Raw genomic sequence first — 20,762 nt, forward strand, 5'->3', positions numbered from 1 at the left:
CTAGATCACCCACCAAGCGCTACAGATTGCCAGAGGACATGAGGGAGAAAGTGGTGTTGTAAAGAAGCTTCTTAGTTTTCCAAGAGTGAGACACTTAGAAAATTAGGATGAGAAGATGTTGGGAATGCCACACAGCTTATCAGTGATAATCACAATGAAACACCTGTGAGTGTGTATGCTTGCATTACCGTTGATAACTGTTGTTCTGCAGCCCCTAACATGGTCATATTGCCCCATGAAAGGGGACGCTCAAAATTCTCAGGGCCCAGAGCTGTGATGTGAAAACTAAAATTGTCTGTTTCTTCTTAGAAACAGAACTATCATGTATCCTCCAAAAAAGGAATGTCCTTAGCTTTCCTACCCAATGGATGTTCCAGTCTGTGTAGCCAGTCACCTGGGAGGTAATAAAATGGCCACCATTACATACAATGTCTTTAATTTCTCCATCTCAAGAGCTGAGTACAGCTGGGTCATTGAGGATATAAAGACGTGTTTCCTTTGTACAGTCCATTTTGTCCACAAAGATAAATGTAAAGTGTTTATAAGCCAAACAGAAACTGAGAGCAAAAGGCAGAGCGATGCCACGTTAACTGGAAAGACTTCAGTGACTGACCTGTCTCAGAAGAAAAGCAATACACCTCAGGAGAAAACATTCTTCTATAATAAAAGGAAGGTTCCTGAAAAGTTAGTTAATTAAACAAGGAGGAAATAAATTATTTCAGGTTAAAGTCAAGTCTAATCATTTAGGAAGATGTCATTTGGAAGCTCAAAAAATAATTGCTGCAGATGAATAGAACTGAGAGATTGGCAATCCATATTCAGGGCATACTTACCTTTTTGTCCTCTGTGTTAAGGTGACTCATTAACATATTCATGTTCTCTGAAGACCAATCCCAGGACTGGGTGGAGAAATACTGCAGGAGCAGCATAGATTTGTGCAGTCGATTAATAATCTTCATCATTCTGAAACAGAGGAGAAGCATCAGAGGTGGATAGGAAGTTTGACCTTATGTAAAAAAGGGTGTCTTGCTCTGTAGTTGTTTTCTGTCACCTATTCAGACATTGCAATTCCTGATAAGCACTGCACTGGTGCTGACCAGGCTGGGAGAACTTACCCAGCAAGTCTAATTGCTCCAGTTGAGGTAATGAGCCTACATCTACCCAGCTCTTTATTGATGGCTGGACTATGGGTGCAAACATGCATTTCCCAGGGCAAAGCTGACACCTAACTTAATGGTCTGAACTGAACAAGTGTTGGAGGCCACATCACATACCACATTGTGAAGCAAAGAGCCCATGTGAACTAGTATAACACCTGCACAGCAGGCAAAGGTATATTGCTTGCCTGCCGATGTGGACACTTAAATTTCTACCACACGTATGCTCTTCTAATCTCAAGCCTGAGCTGGCCTCTAAAGCTAGGCTCTGATTTTTGGAGTCAGCCCTGGTACAGAGGTGACTGCACCCACAGCATGGACAAGCTTGGAAGTCAGTTGCTCGACTTCCGACTTTCAGGTGATGACATACCCTTCCTATCTTTGGGTTTCTTTTATCTCTCACTAAACCAAAATACTTTTTCTCGAAGGCCAGTCCTCTTCCTGAATAATACAGTGGCACTCTGGAGGGGGAGGCTGGGTTTTGTGTGTCCTTCCTTACACAGGAAGGGTCTGATAGGATGCGCTTCAGGTGGATGACATTGCAACCCATCCAAATCTACAGGGTTTTTTTGAGGGTTTTTTTTGTTTTTGTTTTTGTGGAGGAAGGAACTGTCTGAAAGTCTTCCTGGAGTGTGAGCATCCTGGTAAAGATGAAACCTGCTTTAGGAGTGTGGCTGCTTTGGAAATGTAGGTTCAGGTCTCTTGATTTTCTTAGCCTTTTTTTACTGTTCATTTTTTATATGAAAGGGGATGACAGCAATGGTGTCCTAGCTCACAGGATCATTTTACAGTTCTCCCAATGGCCCTGGGCACAAAAGGCCTCTGGGAGGCAGTTGTTTTCAAGTGTGATGTACAGCACTCGGTCAGTTTTGAGAGAACACAACGTCCTCTCAGCCTGGATAAGGGCAAGAGAAAGCACTAAAAGGCTGATTTCTGTGCAAAACAGAGCTGCTTTCATGAGAAGTTTTGAGCTGCCCAGAAGGCAACACAGCCGCTGTGACAAATAAAAGGCGGCAGCCTGGGCAAGAACGGTGCCAGGCTGGCCTCTCCCCGTGCAGATGCGGCTGCCACGGCGATGAACGCTAAGCGCGGCCGAAGACGACACAACGAGTACATCAGTTCAGAGGAGAAGTGTGCCTTACACAGGCACTCCTACTCAGAATTAAATAAATGAAAGAGAATTTCATTCCAGAAGCAAAGAGCACCATCAGATTAAAGGCAACCTCCCTTCTGAGTAATTACCCGCTCATCGGTAGAACGGAGTTTATCTAAACTACTTTATAATTACTTCAGATTAATCTTCCTGATTGTGCCTGCGTAGGCAAGTACTGTGGGGCAAAGCTTGGTGAATATTTTAATACCTTTTAGGAACTTGGGAAGCAAAGTATGTGGCTAGATTGCAAAGATCTGGAGTTGCCCCTCAAACCGGCTCCCCAAGTGTCATTTTAAAGTACTAAGGGTTAATGGAATCCCTCAGAAAAGGAGATAACAAAACTGTATGTCTCTACTTATGTTTTTAAAATAGGCTATTCACGTGGCCTGCTGTCAACATGGGCAGACTAAGGTCTGACTGTAGATCTACCCAAAGCCACCGATCTGAGGGGCTAAAAATAAAGGTCAAAAGAAAATGAAGCATTGGAAGAGGTATGTTGCAAAACCTATGTTTCACATTAACTGACTGAGCCCAAATGTTGTGGCCCCATTCAAAATATTTACTAGTTTGGGTGAAGAATGGTCTACTAAAAACATCAAGTGAGTAAAACTGTGATTTGCTGCAGCCTCTGAGAGGCTCTGGTAAACAATGAGATAGAAAATCTCATTCTCCACTGAGAGGAAAAAGCAAGTATTAGCTGTCACCAACAGCCTTATTAGTTACACTTCAGAAATGCACCTTGTCTTCTAGAAAACTGTTTAGAGCAATGATTTCTTTATTTGTTCCCATACTGAGCCTTGCATGAGCAGAAGCTCAGGTGTGACAAATTGCCCCAAGAGACTACTAATGATATAAACCACATTATTTCCTAAGTCATGGATGGTTGTGCAGCAATAACAGTGAACCTTTTGGGGAAGTTTTGCTAGATATTTGGCAATTTGTGCGAAATGAGTTAACACTTAAGGTAAGCTTCTCAGGAGAGCCAGTATATAAAAGTCTAAAGCTGAAGGAGATTACTCTTGTACTTAACCTTTGGTAGATAGGGTGCTGCGTGCAATAGCTACAACTGAATTCCTCTGAACTACCCTGCAGTTCAAATTGGTGAAGGTCATGGGCTGATCCTAAGCAGATTCACAAAACCATAACCAGCTCCCAGATTCCATATGATAACCCATTGCCTTAAGATGAGTTGAGTATAGGGTCAGTAGAGAACTGAATCCTGAGCCTTGGTTCTGGGAAAGGACTTTCTGCTTGCAAATCTAGCATGGGGTCACGGAGGGAATGCAAGAAGCTGCCATGAAGTACATTGTGGCTTGTACTTCAATAGATGGGAATGGCAAGTGGGGAGGAAGTTAAGCCTAGATGCTCTGTTTGAAGCAGAGGGAAAAATTAAAGGGAAACATTAAAGTGGATTCAGTGACCCATTCAACTTTTTGGTTTTTTCTTTTTTTTGTAATATGTGGTTTGCTGCCCTTGGACCATAAAGGTCTGATATGTAGGTAGCTGTGAAAAAAAGAAAGAATGAGCTGCTGCTATGCTTTCTACCACATTACAGCAATACCCAGGTGAGCTTAAGTAGCATGTAAAAAGAAAAGGGGAGTTATATTTAAAAAAAGACAGACTTGGTGAACTCATGAGGTCATTGCTGAGCTGTGTTTGCTCGAGTTGCAAACCTTAACATTCAGAAGAAGGTATCTTTCTCAATATGACTTCATGATGAGCCCTATCTGAAATTTAAGTACAGTATTGCAGCCAATGTCCATTGGCTACTTATGCTAATTGATTTTATGAAAAGAAATGTCAGTTGTAATAGCGATGCCAAGATCTTACTTCTGACTGTTTCAACAGTTTGGAGATTCCAGCCTATTCTGGCTCATATTCAGTTTATTTCTAGGGTAATTCTTGCCTCCTGAATAACTGGAAGTCTTTTTACAGACCAGTTTCTCTCCATAACAGAATGTCAGAGAGAAATCAGAGCAATACCTCAGCCAGGGATTTCCCTACAAACAGCTGAAGCCAGCTTTCTAACTAGCAGAGGAGCACAGAACAGCTGACATTAACATAGTACTGGCATACCATTCTTGTGTTGCACAATAATTTCTCCTCTGTGGTGGCAGGGAGTAAATGAGGACGTTGGCTGAGCTATACTACTTACACCAGGATTCCTTACCCATGGGACATATATTTACATGTTCTTCCTAGGCAAGTCAAGGCTCAAATACCAATTGTAATGGTAAACTCTCCTCATAAATACAGTTCAGAATTTATTCATACTTGGAAACAACTGCTTCCTAGATTTCAGGGTCCTGGGCCAGTGCTGGCAACTGCTAATTATACACCTGATTTATGGAAAAAAAAATATTAGCTGGGATGCTTTAAACCTTGCCAGTCTTAAATCCTTATTCAAGCTCATGACTGATAGAAGCAATCACATCAGGAAGTTGCAGTGGTGGAAATCTTGCTATACAAAGAAGAGTGTAACTACTGGTCATACTTCTTCTGCCTTGGGAACCTCTGAAGTGTGTAAAGCTGAGTTTAAAGGATGTGCTGTCCCACTGCTACTGGAAAGGGTGGGAACCCTAGGCTGCACTTAGCTACGGGCATGTAGTTCCTTTCCTTTTTGAACAATTTCCTCAAGACAAGGAGCTGGGAAGAGGACCGGGTACTCCAGGCTGAGGCAGCTTGTTCTCAGAACGTACTAGAGATCTGCTTTCCATAGCAGGGGCAGGCGTGCAGGGGGCCAAGGGCGTGCGGTTTCTTACCTGGGCTTTCTTCCTGTGAGTCTCATGTACAGGTCATAGAGTATGGCGGGTGCCTTGTGACTGACAGTTATCCAGTACTGGTTTATCAAGTAGTTGGATGTCAAGTGAGCGTTGGGTGTTCGGAAGGCCTGCTCCAGCGGATTCCTTTTGAACGTGGACATGACACACTGCTCTATAAAGGAACAGGCATTTAACTTAAATCAGGCACTTAATTTCACTTGACTTGGGCACAACTGTACCGATATCCTGCAGTAAAGCCCCATGTTACAGCACTTAACATGTTTAACCTACAGTTCTGCAAACTATGCAACCAGGGGTTAGACAAGGCCATCTCAAGTCCCCTTCTGCCATTAACACTGGTGACTCCACCCATTACCTATTTGAAACACAATCTGACTCACGACTTACTTACTTAATAACGGCAGACAGAAACTTCCTTATCAAAGCCCCAAAAAATAATGGAGGCAAAGCAGGCAGTGGTAGCCTGAAACGCTTCAAACCAAGGAACTTCAGTGCTGCTTTCCTACTAGAGGTAAAAGGAACTGATGCTACTGTATCTTCAGATCACTGAAAGCAAACTTTGATCTGCTAGCATAAAATAAAAATGGCATTCCTAATTTTTAATCAAAGTTTCAAAAGGGCTGATGTCGACATTAGTTGAGTCAGGGATAGGTTGCTTGTACACACAGGGAGCTGCTTCTAGAAAGACTTCATTATATCCCTTCAAGCCACACCTGACCCACGACACCAAATACCATAGCCTGTATTCAGAGGATCTCTGGATACATTTTAATGCAGAGAATTGTCTTGCATTCTTAACTTGAATACTGATGATAGGGTGGCAATCTTTCATTGCCTTTGTATGTTAAGGCACAAAATATGTTGGGTCTGATTCCGCAATGGCACAGTGCCACAGCAGTGGCATGTATATGTGCATATCTGGGGGATTTGCATATTGCAGAGGCTTACAGAACTGCAGTAATTGAATATAAGACTTTTATTCTAGGGACTGATAAACAGATGGTGCTCCTATTCCTGAGCACCAGTGAGCTCAACAAAGAAGAATATGTGGGCTTTTCTTACTTTTTAAAAAATGAATTTGAGAGTTACAACATCAATATGTGCTCATATTACACTTCTAAGATTATGTTACAAATAGAAAATCAGATGAGAATTTGCAAGTCACAAGAAACATCCAGATCATCCTCAGATAAGCAGATTCCAATCATAATATTCAGATGGTGCACTCATGTATCTGTGGCCGCTCATTACCACACTTCAAATAGTGATTTTTGCTGTACTTGGTCTAAGTAAGAGCAACCAGAGACTTGTTACCTGCTTAGCTGCTAAGTTTAGGCAACAAAGACTTTTAAAATAGTACAATTTAGTTTTGGTGCAAGTTCACTGTTAATTGTTGTGTCATGTAGTCTTCATGTCTAACAGCTGAAGACCAGCCCTGAAACTCATGTTGCATTTGAATAGCTAGAATTGACTGCCACCCCTTCTGTTTCACATAACCACACTGCAATGATGTGGTTATCTTGTGGTCATCTTGTGGGCTGTGGTATGGAAATCTTATCCTTTGCAGCACATTCTCTCAAAATGGTGAGGATTAGCAAAAACCTCCTATTTAAACTTTCCCGTGTAGTTGTGCCTGGCAGGGAGGGCTTGCTGGAGCAGTTTTACTGAAGACTTGGAAAGGTGTTTACTGCTGTCAGGGGAGCGGTGATAAACCATTTGGGATGGGCTAATATGAAAAAAGCCATGGTCCTCGCCCAGCTCTTGGCAAAGTCTGTGTCTGTCTAAGCAGTGTGTGAGGGGTTTCTTTTCTCTGTGTCAGCAGTACGGCCATTTACTACAATTACACTTTGATAAAGTCGTAACTGGCCTAAATGTAAAGAGATCTGCTTCCACTTTGGAGAGGGCTGTATATCTGCACCCATTCAAGTCATTTGTGGGTCAGGAGATCAAACCCGTAAGCTCTGCTCCTTCTCTCCTTAAGGAATTTTCTGCAAGAGACACCTTAAATCCCAGTTTGTTTACAAATTCTCATCTGCTAGTTCATTTAGTTTCATTTAGTCCCTTCATTTTCCAGTATAAACCTATCAGTTTAACTGGAAACCACTGATATTTTGGAACTGTGATAACTTTGATATCATCTGAAGCATATATTTATACCTCTGTTTATTAAAATCCTGATGTTAATACACTGAAGATCTAGTTTTCAGCTGTAAACTGGTTGAGAAGGATTCCATTCCCTTTGGAAACACGTTAAAGACATCGCCACCTTTCTTCTCTTTTCATTTCTGGCATCTTTGGCCATGGCAGCAAGAATGAACTAATCAGCAAGTGGAAAACGCAGTCATCATCATTTCAGATCATGAGCCACACACCAAATTTAGAGAAAGCAGCAATGCCCTTATCATCTTGGTTACTTGAGGCTTGTAGCAGAAAATGCAGCTGTAGAAAAGGAGCTACAGTGTTATTTTGTGATAGTAATTGGTGCAAGAAGCAAATGATTGGATAAGGGAAATGGCACAAAGCTGCACCAGGGCAGGTTCAGGTTAGATGTTAGGAAAAAGTTCTTCACTAAAAGAGTTATCAGGACCTGGAACATGCTGCCCAGGGAGGGGGTTGAGTCGCCATCCCTGGATGTGTTTAAAAGATGGGTAGATGAGGTACTTAGGGATATGGCTTAGCAGAGGATGGGCATGACTGGAGTCGATCTTAAAGGTCTTTTCCAACCTAGTGATTGTGTATGTGAAGAACAGGTTTCTGCTGAAAACTCAAGAAAAAATCTGATACGAACGGAAGCGGCTTTGTTCTCAAACGCACATAAGGCGGCAGTGAGACCAGCTTGAACAACTTAGTGGAAGGAAGTCGGGAAAACACCAGTGTTGCCTAACTTGGAACTGTTTACAAACCTCTGTTACCCTGGCTTGCACTGACTCAGTGCAATTGCTCTCTCCTAATTTCTGGAAAGTGTTCAACTTCACAAGCGTAGCAAGGCTCTTACGCTCCAACAGTTTGTTTCACAGAGAGAGAAGGAATCCGACAGATGGGTCAGGTAAGCAGGAAACCCAGAACCAGAAACATATCACCTACGGGGTGGGATGGGTCAGTGGTCTCTCTCCTCCAACCACAGCACAAAAACACAGCAGCAAACTCTACAGCTCAAAGGCAGATTTAACAGGGGCAGAATCAGACACCTGTCTTGCCTAGGTAGACTGTCAAGGATAAACTTGAATTTAAATTAATTTTTGCCACGCTGAACACTATTCTTAAAGTCTTATTTACGGCTTAGTTTTGAGCAGATGTTGCAAAATGTACTTCACAAAGTCAGCCCAGCAGGAGTTACACTGCAGCAAAGCAGAATACACTTCTTCAGGTAAATACTCAGACCACATTTTTGTAATAGCAGGGAAAACAAGAAGTAAGAAAAAAATCCCAAGGCATAGCATTATTTGGAAAAGAAATAAATAGAGTTAACACTAGAGGTTTGTCCATGTCTGGAGATCTGTAGAATAAATTAGTTTGCAACTGACATTTAAGCAAAAACTCTTAAATAGATGTAAATTCCTCAAATAATTCCCTCCTAGATCTCTTTCTCCTCCCTCCAAGCCCATCACCTTTGTACTCAAGATTGCCCTATATCTCAGTCACTTTTGTCCCCTACCCAGGTCATCCTCAGCCCACTCAGATCTCAATTTCTCTCTTTGATTTTTCTCTCCATTCCTCCTCTCCCTCTGAAAAATCCCTACACACTGTTGGGTCCCAGCATAAGTCTTCCTAACCAGGTAGCCCAGGTCCACCCGCCCTGCAAACCTCATGTTTGATTTTCACTAGAAGGCTCAGTCCCAGGCCAGATGACTCCCACTCCCCACCCTTGTTTCTTAGAAGCTTCCAGTCTCACTCCCACAACCCTCCACCTGGTTACAGACCCTGTGCCAGTCTGGCCTCCCCAGGCACCTTGAATAGACTCTCCTTCCCTCTGCTGATCCTGTGTCTCCTCTATGTTTGGATCAAACAGTTTCTTTTACATTGGGGAAAAAGAAAAATTCTGAAAAAGCCGAAACCCCCCCTGAAGGTAGAACCTGAAAACTTGGCAGACCTAAACACAATTGGAAACAGGCTTTCGAGAACAGACGGTGACAACTTGAGCAGCAGAGGCTGCTCCATGTGTGAAGGAGGAAACCAGCGGATGAAATTCAGTCCTTCAGTGCAGGGCCTGGACTTCTTAGTGGCAGCTCTTATTTAAAGGGAATCACGCTCTGCAAGGCCAGCTGGAAGTGCATGCCATGAGACTGGCTGCCTAGAAGCCAAATAATAGGGAGATGACTGAGAAAGGAGTACGAATGGGTTGAGAAAGTCTCTCCTGGAAAGAGGATTTTAGAATTGTGCATATTTATCAAAAAGAAACTGATAGGAGACTGAATTGAGCATTCAAACTGGATGGCTGCAGTTGTAACATCCTAACAGGATAAACCTCTTCCAAACTTATTTCTTAAACCATGCAACATATTTAAGGGAAAATTTTTTTTGCTCTTTGGTACTCCATCCTAATTCTCTGCTTTTCTGCAGCCTGCTGTTCTCAGGAAGACTGCGGATACAACATGTGGTAGAAAGAGCTCCACAGCATCACCCAAGGAGAAAATTTTGCCTTCAGTCCCATTACACAGCTGAGCTAGTTATGCAAGCTTCTGCTGCACCCAGATGATTTCATTGCTAAATCCACAGTTATAAGCAAACTAATAGAATAAGTTCTATTACAATGCATTAATACAGTGCTGTTTGCTTCAGTAAAACTTCACTGAAAACGGGTTAAAAGGCAAACCTCAGGTAGCAGTGCTGTGATGGCTGTTGCCCGAAGTAGCAGCCTGTGAAGAGCTTTGCATTTACTCCTGTGAAAAAGCCACCTGCTGAAACTGCTTCCCTGAAAGATCACTTGATGAAATACCCTGGTTAGGTGATGAGTGAGATTTTCAGACAAGCCTTGTTCTGAAAATGCAATTATGGTCTGATTCTCTGCCACCTACAGTTTACCACTTAAATAATGCAAAGACAAATGCAAAACAAAGGCTGAGAGGTGAAACACTGCAGAGTGATGTGCCAGCCTCCTGTATTGAAGGCATAAAGGTATGAATGAGTGTAAAACAGAAAGCAAATCAGGCCCTGTGCATCGGTCTGTGAATGAACTGGCTGCATGTATGTAATATTCTGCAGTACACAGCTGAGCCAAACTCTGCTGCTTGGCTTCAAGCATGAGTTTTCCACCGTAAGGATGTCAGGCTTTACCTCCCTTTCTTTCACCTGGAAGCACATGCACCTGAAGAAAAGTCAGCCAAGAAAATAATTCGAATTCTTCCACTGACAAAATTCATGATCAAAAGGCACATGGTTCTGGAAGCACACCTGCCATTTCAAGGTTTGCCTTTGCAAGTCTACACCAATTATTTCTGTCTAGAATTTTCTGCACAGAAAGAGGAAGAAATGCTACTCCAGTTCTATAGTATACTAGTTTTCATTCACTATCAAGGTTCTCCAAGTGATTTCAAAGCACAAAAATAACCCCAAACCCAGCAACCAGAAAAGATGTCCTGGTACAGCTGCCCATATCACCTTCTCATAGGATTAAGAGGCTGGTTCTCTGTTCCATTTTCCCACCACTTTAATATCCCAATGCAGCAAAACACGTACTTTGCCGGGTTGTTCTGTGATTACACCCACAATGAACACTGAATAGATGCTTTCCTGAGCTGAAAGCCCAGCACCAAGTGCTTTGTCTCACAGGACCCTCAAAGACTGAAGTTGGGCCTCCCACATGCATGCAGTTTGAATGCAGATGCTTAATGCCACCTAAATATAGAAAACCACCTTTTCAAAGCCTGGCTGTGGAATGCTATTGATGTTTGACACATTCTAGATTTAAATTAGACCTTACCCATTTCTCCCCAGAAGAAAGGGTTGATTCCGCCTGTTGTGCAGTTGTACACCAACAAGTTTTTTGGTCTGGAAAAGGGAAAGAAGTATTATTTTAAGGTGTGAGGAAAAGCACCCAAAGCTTTATTAATGAAGCAAGAAATCAAATAACCCAAGAAAGAGTAATGGCAGCTCATAAAAAACCAATGCAGAAGAGGGCATTTTTCATAAATATGAAAATACAATATAAAATATGAACCTTTGATAAGATTCACTTAGATTCTGGAAGGCAGACTAAATTATTAAAGACAGATAGGGATTAAAAAAAATCATACATATATCAGTTATCAAAAATTAAAAGAATAAGGAGGGCATGCACATTGACAAACTTCTGATTTATTTATTTTTCAAAAAGTCTCTAAGTATATTGTAGTTAATTGGCCCAAGTTGACCTCAGGGACACACTGTGTATTTTACAAGCACTTACTTAACAGCTATGATTTGTATTACTTTTAAACTCCATTTGTTAAGGTGGTGATTACGAATCACTCCAACAAAATTCTCATTTTAATAGCAAATCAAGTTTGTTTGTTATTTGGGCGTGAAACTAGGCATAGATCATACTAGTTTTATTTCTTCCTTTGATAAAAAGCAAGAATGAGTCAAACAGCTTTTTCGATCTAAGCCTGCCTTGCCAAGGGTGGGAGCGATGGCATCAGTACAGCAGTTTTCTTCCTCTACACTAACAGCTGTAGTCATCCACCAAAACTCTAAAAGAACTGAGATCTGGCCTTGGACAGGGGATGCAGTTTGGCTGGAGGATACCACATCTCAGTGCTCCCGGGGTGCATGTGGTACTTGGACTGTTTCTCCATTGGAGGAGGTTGCTTATGAAGAACCTGGCTTTAAAAAACTCCTGCGACTGAAGAGACCAGGAGACAAAACCCCTAAACCTGCGACAGGAAATCTCAGGCAGCAATACCTGAAAACTCTGGATTCTGCACTGTTTCAATGGTGCTTTTAAAAATAATGCTTTGAAATCATGGCCTCCCTAGCAGACTTCTAGGGATGGCTGGGACTGATAGATACACGTCGAGTTCTGAATCCATGAAGTTCTGCCAATTTGAATTGCTGAGTCTGGCAAAGCATTCAACACAAGAATGCTCAGCAGTGCTCAGTGTGGGAAACTGCATTATGGAAATCAATACAGCAGCTCATTAAGGACTAAATCCCATATAGATGGGACTTCCCATATAGAAAACACACCCAGTGCTGAGCCACACACACAGCTTACTCCAGTGGGTCACACCCATTACACAACTGATGAAGAGGATTTCTCCATTTTCCCAGCTTCCAGTAAAGAGTCTCTCCATGTTTATTTTTTTGTCTTTTCTCCACCCTCCAGCTGAGTAAGTGACCTTGGCAATTGTGTAGAGCTTTGTATTGCTTCTACACTATGCAACACAGATTGCAATTCTCTTCTAGGTTTTAGAATCTAATTTCCTTCAGTCATGTCACCTGCCCTGAAGGATACTGACTTTCTAATTTGATGATTTGAAACAAAATAAAAATAAATAAGCCATATGTACTATTCTTCAAGAGAGCACCTAAAACACTCTCAGAGTAATAACATTTACAGAAGGCTCAGGCTCCTGGTTTTTCTTTGCTTACAGATTGCTAACCATGGGGTTGTGCCCTGCTAGACAAAGCTTTAAATCAAGTTCTGCAATTACACTTTTAGCCTAATAATTAAAACAATGTATCTTTTTGGCACTTCTACCATGGCCAGAGCCAGGAGGTCTACCTGTGTGCTGATACAATCAGCATGTGTTCCTCTTCCATTCCAGCCTTATAACGGGCTGTAGCCCTCTGCATCTGTATTTATTTTTCCCAGACCATGCTACTTTGCTTTTTGCTGATGGAGAGGGATGAAACTATGAGAAAAATAAATCTAAAAAGCTGGTGAGCTGCCTTTTAAGATCCTTTTAGGTTCCATATATTTACGTTACTGTATGCAGCTTTTCTCTGCCCACAGTTCAGAGGCCTTACTCTCTTTCAAAGGGAAATATTTCTGTCTTTTATTTGTCTGGTATTGATTTCTCAGAGTTGCATAAACCTCCAGAAAAATTCATGTTGTTTACTCTGTAGCAGCTCTTCCTAGTTAATGATTAAGAAGTTGGACTTGATGATCCTTATGGGTCCTTTCAAACTCAGTATATTCTATGATTCTATGGTTAAAGGTCAGAGGCAGAGGTTCACAGAAAAAGATCTAAAAACCTTAATGCGATATGTACCCTTCTCAACAACACAAATAATGGGGCTTTTTTAGATCATCTCCTCTATCATATAAGCTCATAATATATTTACATAGTGCAGTGTTTTCCAAGGAAAACACACAGAGTACTTTCACCAAGAAAAACTCCAGAAGTCACTTAAAAAGTGACTCAGTGCAGCTGCCTGGGAAAGGAAGGCCAAAAAAACAGTTGCTGTGAAGCTGAAATAAGGCTCCTGGCCTTCAGAAAAGTGACTTCTGAGAGAGAGACAGACACTGGTCAGCTGAGCCTACATTGGCTGTATGGAGGAACAGGTCTTACTCGCAGGTTTGGAGATTTCCTCTCTCTAAAGCCCACCTTTATGGCTTTGGCTACATTCTTAGTTCTTGCCAACCCGGGGAAGAAAACATGAACCAGAAAATGCATCAGAAGGCTCTTGCACAGGTTTTCAATTAGTTTCTGGTTGCCTCTAAAGTCCTGGTGCAGGCAGTAAATGCCCGAGCCCTGCAGAAAGGCCTTCCCACCTGTGCACTGCGGTGTACCACCCGGCTGCGAGGGTGAGGTTGATGGCGACGTCTACTGGAATCATATCTGCCACCGCTTCGTTGTTGGCAATGACAGTCCGCAGAATCCCTTTGCCTGCCTGTGGGACAGAGGAAAACAGTCACTGATATAAGGCCACAGTAAGATTTCATTGGCTTGGAATGTGGACAGACCTCTGTGTTGGCACTTTTCAAGCCCAGGACCTACTGCAGAAGATATTTTTGTTTCTGTGAAAACAAAGATGCATCTCATGTGGATCCCACTGTTGTGCGTTTTCAGTCTAAAGCATGACGGTGTCTGTGCTGTGTATAACAAGAAAAGCAGTGACTCTTAGTTAACTCAATATGAAATACCTTACAAAAAACAATTTGAATTTACTACAGTCAAATTCCTTGTGACACCTGAAGTTCTGATTTCTTAAGCAACCCAGGCAGAACTCTGAGTCTCCCTCAAAGGCAATGGGCTTTTTGGAAATGACACTGATAGGCTTTTCAGAAAGATTACTCCTTTTCCTTTGGCTGTGTTCACATCCTCCTGTTTTGCAAAGCCCTCTCTGTTAAGCACTAAGACAAAGTCAAGATGTGGCACCTGCCTTGAAGCGCCTGCCACCCAATGAAACGAATGAGTGAAAATACAATGTATTGATAACAGAAGACAAGAGGTAGTCAAGAACAGAAGACTTTCATTTTGCTTTGGTTGGTAGTGCATCCATCAGGGTCCAGGCTTCCCCCCATCCCTTCCAATACATATATTTAACCTGAATGCCTATCAAAGGGTTTCTCTGGTGACCAATTAGTCTTTGGAAGTTCCACAGGAGAGAAATGGCTGTAAGAGGCTTACATGAGCGGATGGCAACAACATGGCAGACTTAATCAGACAGGACAATTCAAAAATACAGAAACTTGGGGGGGGAATGGGGTGAAGGAATTTCACCCTAGTGTGTCAGGTATGAGGGTTAAATAGAGCAATTAAAGAAAGAAACCCAACAACAGATTCAAGGTTGCAGTCAAGTCATCCAGTATGTGTGAAATAAAATGCAATAAAATTGAGTTTGAAGTAGAAGCTGAAGGCCCAGTGAAGGAGCTGGGAGGATAAAAGTGCTAGTGAAGGAAGGAAAGGAAAAATCTTTTATAATTTAGATCCATGCAAAAGCAGAGGGAAGGACTGAATGATGAGGCAAAGAAATATGCTCTACGGATCCAAGAATACTTGAAGTCAGGGCAAAGGAAATTTTATAGCAAATTAGTTTTTTCTTCCAACCAGAGACTCCCATTTCATCATGAAATAGTTCTCCAGCTGTGAAAGATGAAGTTTTACTACAGCATTTAGACAGAAAATGCCTAGTTGTGAAAAAACAAACAAACAAACAACCTATCCCATGCCTGAAGTCAGGGGAGAAGAAAGGTGTGATGAAAAATGCATTTAAGATTTGACATTAACATGTAAAGCATATGCCATTGTTTTCTGGTATTTTCAAGGACACCCTGTTTGGGAGGTGTTTATCTGGCTTATTTTGTTCCCTCTCTCTCTTTCCCCCTCCTTTTCCTTTCTACAGTCAGAAGATTTGTTACATTTCACAGCTTACAAGTAAGGGAATACAATACCACTTATGACTGATTTAATTTGCATGAGCAGTTGCATCTCATTCTTGGTGCAGCTGGCAGAGGAATTGTAGACATTCCCCACATGACTCCAAACATCCTCCTCAAACCCATGGCATGGTCAATCTCCGATGCCCTAGGTTGCCCCCCCAGCCCCGCGCTTATGCTTAGACATTAAAACCTTAACTTGCAACATCACAACAACATTAAGTTTTTAACTTGCAACATTACCATGATCTCTTTGTTTTGTTCCTACTACTGAAAAAAGCCAAAACCCAAAAAGAACCAAAGGGAGCAATTGAGCTCAGCTATGATTTTCTGCTGCTGCAAACATACGCCGACTGGAGACCGCTGTGTGATCAGCTATCACATTTTTGTAGGTACACACTAAGGATCTTTTTGAGGTCAGGCTTTAAAACTAGGAAGTTTGATGGATGTGCTACAAACACACCTTGTATTCAGAGCAGCCTGCGATGCTCATATGCACATGAATGGATGATGTAATTAATGTATTGTGTTTTTAATAAAGGCTTCATGTTTAAGTGTTGGAAGTTATTTTTTACATTGGAAATGGTCTGGGACTCCTTTACCAGGTATGGCTTGATTTCTGTTTGTAGTTGCTGACTTTTTTTTCTCTTTAGTGAAATAGAAGCTACTTTAGCTGAAACCTCTGAAATAATTTGGTGGTCAAGTTTCTTGACAATCTCTCTACTGAATTATTTTGGGCTCAGTCACTGTCCAGAACACAAATTAAATCACAGTTCTGCCCTACAGCTTCACAACTTGGTAGGGAGGAATGTCTTTACTAGAACAGTGAGACATGATGCCTCATTTACAGTCCATCATAAATGTGTTTTTCAATCCACAAAGATTCTCCCCACAGCAGTAGAAGCAATTGTAGGTGAAAGAAACATAATTAGACTATTAAGAACAATTATTCATGAAATATGAAAGTTCAAAAAAGAATTCTACCTATTTGTTGAATTAAACGATCAGACTCAAATATTATAGCAGTGACTGGGGGAAAAAAATCAACCTACAAACAATTTTGCAAGGTTTGGAGTTCAGATTCTGCCCAGATGATTCCAAAGATCAATCATCTGAGCCATATCTGAATCTGGGATCAGAAGCTGAAGGTGAATATTTTCGTTTCAGGGAGTTAAAAATGCCAAACAGAATTTACTGATTCATCACATCCAAGCATGTTTATTCAAAACTGTCCTGGGTTCAGCTAGGATAGAGCCAATTTTTTAATTATTTACCCCCCCTCAGAAGATCTAAAGTCTCTTGGGCTCCCTAACAAAAAATACCTTTCTCTTCCAGAAAACTAGTACCAGTCCAAATAAGTTCAGTAGCAACTGGAGATGGTACAAAAAAAAAATACTGTCTGTCAGCACTGACAATTCCCCCATCACTTCTCTACATCACAGAGTCTCTGCTCCTGACTGATGCTGCCTGTGGGGCCAGAGAACCCCTGAACACTGACAACAACCTCATCTCTACACCCTGGACATACTGTATTTGATCTTTGTCTTCACCTTGGTCAAATCTTGATATAGTTGGATTTCAAATCATCATATTTCATCATCTAAAAGCTCATTGCAGATGACACAAACTTCATTGCCTCTTCATTGAAAAAAGCCTCAAAGCTGAGCCAAAAAATTCCATCTCTGTTTCAGAAATATCTCAGGTAAACCTCAAAGCTTTTATGTAAAGGGAAGTTATTTACTATGGTGACCCTAGAATCTCAAAATCTTTATTTTCCACACAGTTAATTTGGAGATAAAGATACAGGCATCTTTGTGTGAAAACTGGCCTAACTGAAACCGCCATTAGATTTGCTGTTGCATTCAAGAAGGCTAGATTTTTTTTCTTTGAAGAAAAAAAATATTAGTTACTGGTATGAGTGCCAACGAATATACGCATATAAGTTATACACAAGCTACAGTGCAAGTTCCTAAAGCAAATACTATTAAAAAGAATAATATATGGACAAAATTTCCAAATGCTTAACCATTAGGTGTTTTTTTTCACTTGTTGACAGATTAAAAGGAAAATAAGGTGGGAAAAATGCTTTTTACATGACAAAAGATTTGATGGGCATGTTTTTGTATGACTGAAAGCATATGAATCCGGCCCGTGTTTCATAATGTACTGGCATACAATACACGTATGACAGCAACCTGCTGTCATTTGTTACTTAGGTGATTCACTTGGGAAGAGAGCAATGCAATGGAAATCTTTTTGTGAGAAAGATGCTGTACAAACTATCTCTGGATAAATTTTTTTGTGACAGACATTTTTAATGCTCCAAAGTAAACACTAAAAAGTCCAAGGTCACCTGTATCTTTATAACTGTTAGAACCTGCCACATGAAAATACAAGGAGCAGATCTCCAAAATGAAAGAACTGCAAAACTTTCCTTTATCATGATAACAAGGTGTCGTGCAAGAACACAGAAAATGACACACGATGCTGTGAGTAGAGCGCAGAGAAGCAGCACAAGCTCCATGAGCAGTCAGCAGTGAGTAAAAGGCTGATAGACAATTATTTTAAAAAGGCTGTGAGATGAATAGGAGCTAATAACACTTTGTGAGCACAAATGATGTGTTGGGAGGGTGGGAGCTGAATGTCTCTGAAACGTGTAACTGGGGTTTCAGATAACAGCATGAGCTGGGATATATCCACTAATTTCACTAGTCCTGTGGATTCTAGAAGTAACTGTAGGAGTTTCTATTTATGCTCTACCTCAGCTACCAGTGAGCTTTTTTAACAAGATGATATTTGGATTTTGTTCTGCTCTCCTTTGATTGTAGAGCACTAATCCTTTTATACACTGCATCAGGATGGTTACAAGAGAGTTTTTACAAAGCAATCAAGTTAGACAAATCATACATGAACAAAAATATCTGCCCACAGCTATACAGCATTATGCATTGACTAATAAACCTAAAGCGGTCACTTTACTTCAGAGAAAGAAAAAAGCAGCTAGGAGAAATGGTATGCAACTTTACTGTTTTCATATGTTAAACTGTAATGATTGTTTTCATATCAGCGGGAAAAATTTATCAAGTTACTAATTATTTCTTATGGGTTGATCCTCGCCATTTTGCACACTAGTCATTTACACTGATGTTAAGCAAGAATATAGTGAATTATCCATGTGACTGACAGTGGCTGAATTTATAGTTACACACATTACTTAGATATACTCTGCACATGGAGATTTACTGTACAAAGCAATGGCAAAGGAGACCCAGAGCCTTCGTTATTCTAGGGTGCTCACAAATTATAGCAGTGGACTTAGAAACAATACATATGAAGAAAAATGAAAGTATAAGTAATGCTGCCTTGTAGCAGCAATCTAGCCTCCAGATTCTAAGGTTCAAGGTTTGACATCTGTGAATTACCCCTAGTTTCATTGATGCATCTTTTTCCCTTTCTTTGAAAATTTGGCCAGATTTGTCCAACTCCCCCCCTACAATTCATGTTTAGTGGATCAACAACATTCTCTCAATATCCTTTTTTTTTTTTTTTTTTATGTGCAGCATAAATAGCCATTCTCCTGTATCCTACAGGCATATTGATGCATGGCAAGTGTGTGACATCTATCAGATTGAGAAAATTGCTATGATCCTTTTTTGCACACAATTTCTAAGTGTGGCTTTAGAGTAAATTTAGATTTGCTATTTTAGTAACTCTAACTCCATTATAAGAGACGTGTAAACAGTAACTAGACATACCGCAACAAATATTCCACTTGTCCCGTTGAAGCTGTCAATCCAACCCTGCAAAAAAGATAGATGGTTACTATTTCTTTCAGTGATGTGTTGCTTACACAGGCTTTGAAATAGTGAAAGGGCTACAATGCTGTGGCATGGATGAGGAAGCAATGAGAGAACAGTCAAGATGTATGCCAGCCTATCTAGGACAGCTGCCAGGAAGCTAACCAGTATGAAGTACCCAATTGATTTTAAATAGGGATGTACTGCATTATACCTCATACTGTCTGCAATTTACCCATCAACAACAGAAACAAATTTTGTCTTTAGAAACTGCTTCTTTCCTATAGTAACTTGGCTGCAGGAATAAACTACAGTCTTGGTGCTGTCACACTTGCTGAAAACAGTCCATCCTCCCCAACATGCAACATGAAGATGCCACTGAGGGTTATTTGATTACTCTAATTTCTAAGGCAATGAAGAAAAAAATACTGCTCCTTTTTTGAATCTCATCCTATTTCAAGTCAGGGAAACCGCCACTTGTGGGAGCTGAAGTCAAGAGCAGCAATGAACTGACACGAAACAGGTTATGGCACCTAACAGAGCTCGCTCTCTCTTTCCAAGATGGGGAGCTTGGCTCAGATCCTCAGTTATATCTCACCCATCTTTGGCACGCTTCGAGCTGCATGAAAGCCAAAGGTGACTTTATGTTGCCTTTCCAATTTGGCTGCAATCTTAGGGCACATTATTCCTACTAGTATATTTAGCTTAGTGAATTATTTCCATCCAAAAATACAGCAGTATTTTATTACTGCGTGTCTGACGTGTCTGCAACAGGCCCATACAAGTGTGAATCCAGTGAATTCAACAACTACCAACATAAGACAGACATACTAGGTAACTGCACACAACATTATCAAATGCTTTCAAGGACCACATGAGGTTTACAGTCCCCATCAGGACCTCATTAATAGGCTGACTAGACCATGGAAAGACTCAAGTGAGAAAGCATCAGGACTACAACCAGGCCTCAGATCTTGTGTTTCTATAACTAGCAGAGAAACTCCCCCATGTGACTGTTTGCACTTGATCCTCTGTGCAAGACTATTGATTGCAACTCCGGCATTTTGCACCATTATTATCCCAGCAATTCTTCTTATTGCTTAACAGCGCTCTTTTCACTTGCAGGCAAGTGTCTTTCCTGAAGATACTGAAGAAGGCTTGCTGTCCTACTCCAGCACAGGCCCTCCACCTCTTCCACACTTTACCCTATGACCTGGGGAAGAACCTGTTTCCCAAACAGACACTGCTACAGGTAAGGACAAATTCCTCATAATGCTGCAGCTATAGTGGTATCAACAGGCACTTGATAAGTAATGCTGTGTATCCCTGCTTACCGGGAAAGGCTCATGCCAACTAGCTCCCACGATGGATGGCCTGATGATAGCGATGTTCAGGTTCCCTTTCTCTTGCTGAATCAGGTATTCTGACAAGGCTTTGGTGTAGGTGTAAGTATTGGGCCACTCTCCGAGGAGCTTGGGTGTGATGTCTTCAATGATAGATTCATCCAACCACCTACAGGAAACAAGGAGAACATCATTATCTGCCTCACAGAGAGAGGAGAGATAGAGG

The 20,762-nt window shown here is 41.2% G+C and overlaps 1 protein-coding gene across 1 annotated transcript in view; it reads right to left on the bottom strand.

Annotated features, from left to right (window-relative positions):
* The window catches only part of FAR2 (fatty acyl-CoA reductase 2), a gene marked incomplete at both ends in the record, with an annotated part of 79,699 nt that overhangs the window by 3,338 nt on the left and 55,599 nt on the right, over positions 1 to 20,762 (bottom strand). Inside the window, 6 exons of the mRNA XM_084266356.1 lie at positions 834 to 963; positions 5,073 to 5,244; positions 11,014 to 11,081; positions 13,789 to 13,907; positions 19,152 to 19,196; positions 20,528 to 20,705. Coding sequence (XP_084122482.1) covers positions 834 to 963; positions 5,073 to 5,244; positions 11,014 to 11,081; positions 13,789 to 13,907; positions 19,152 to 19,196; positions 20,528 to 20,705 — 712 coding nt within the window. The remainder of the gene's footprint in view (positions 1 to 833; positions 964 to 5,072; positions 5,245 to 11,013; positions 11,082 to 13,788; positions 13,908 to 19,151; positions 19,197 to 20,527; positions 20,706 to 20,762) is intronic.

The sequence above is a fragment of the Gallinula chloropus genome (genome assembly GCF_964237585.1).
Source record: "Gallinula chloropus genome assembly, chromosome: 1".
Lineage (NCBI taxonomy): Eukaryota > Metazoa > Chordata > Aves > Gruiformes > Rallidae > Gallinula > Gallinula chloropus.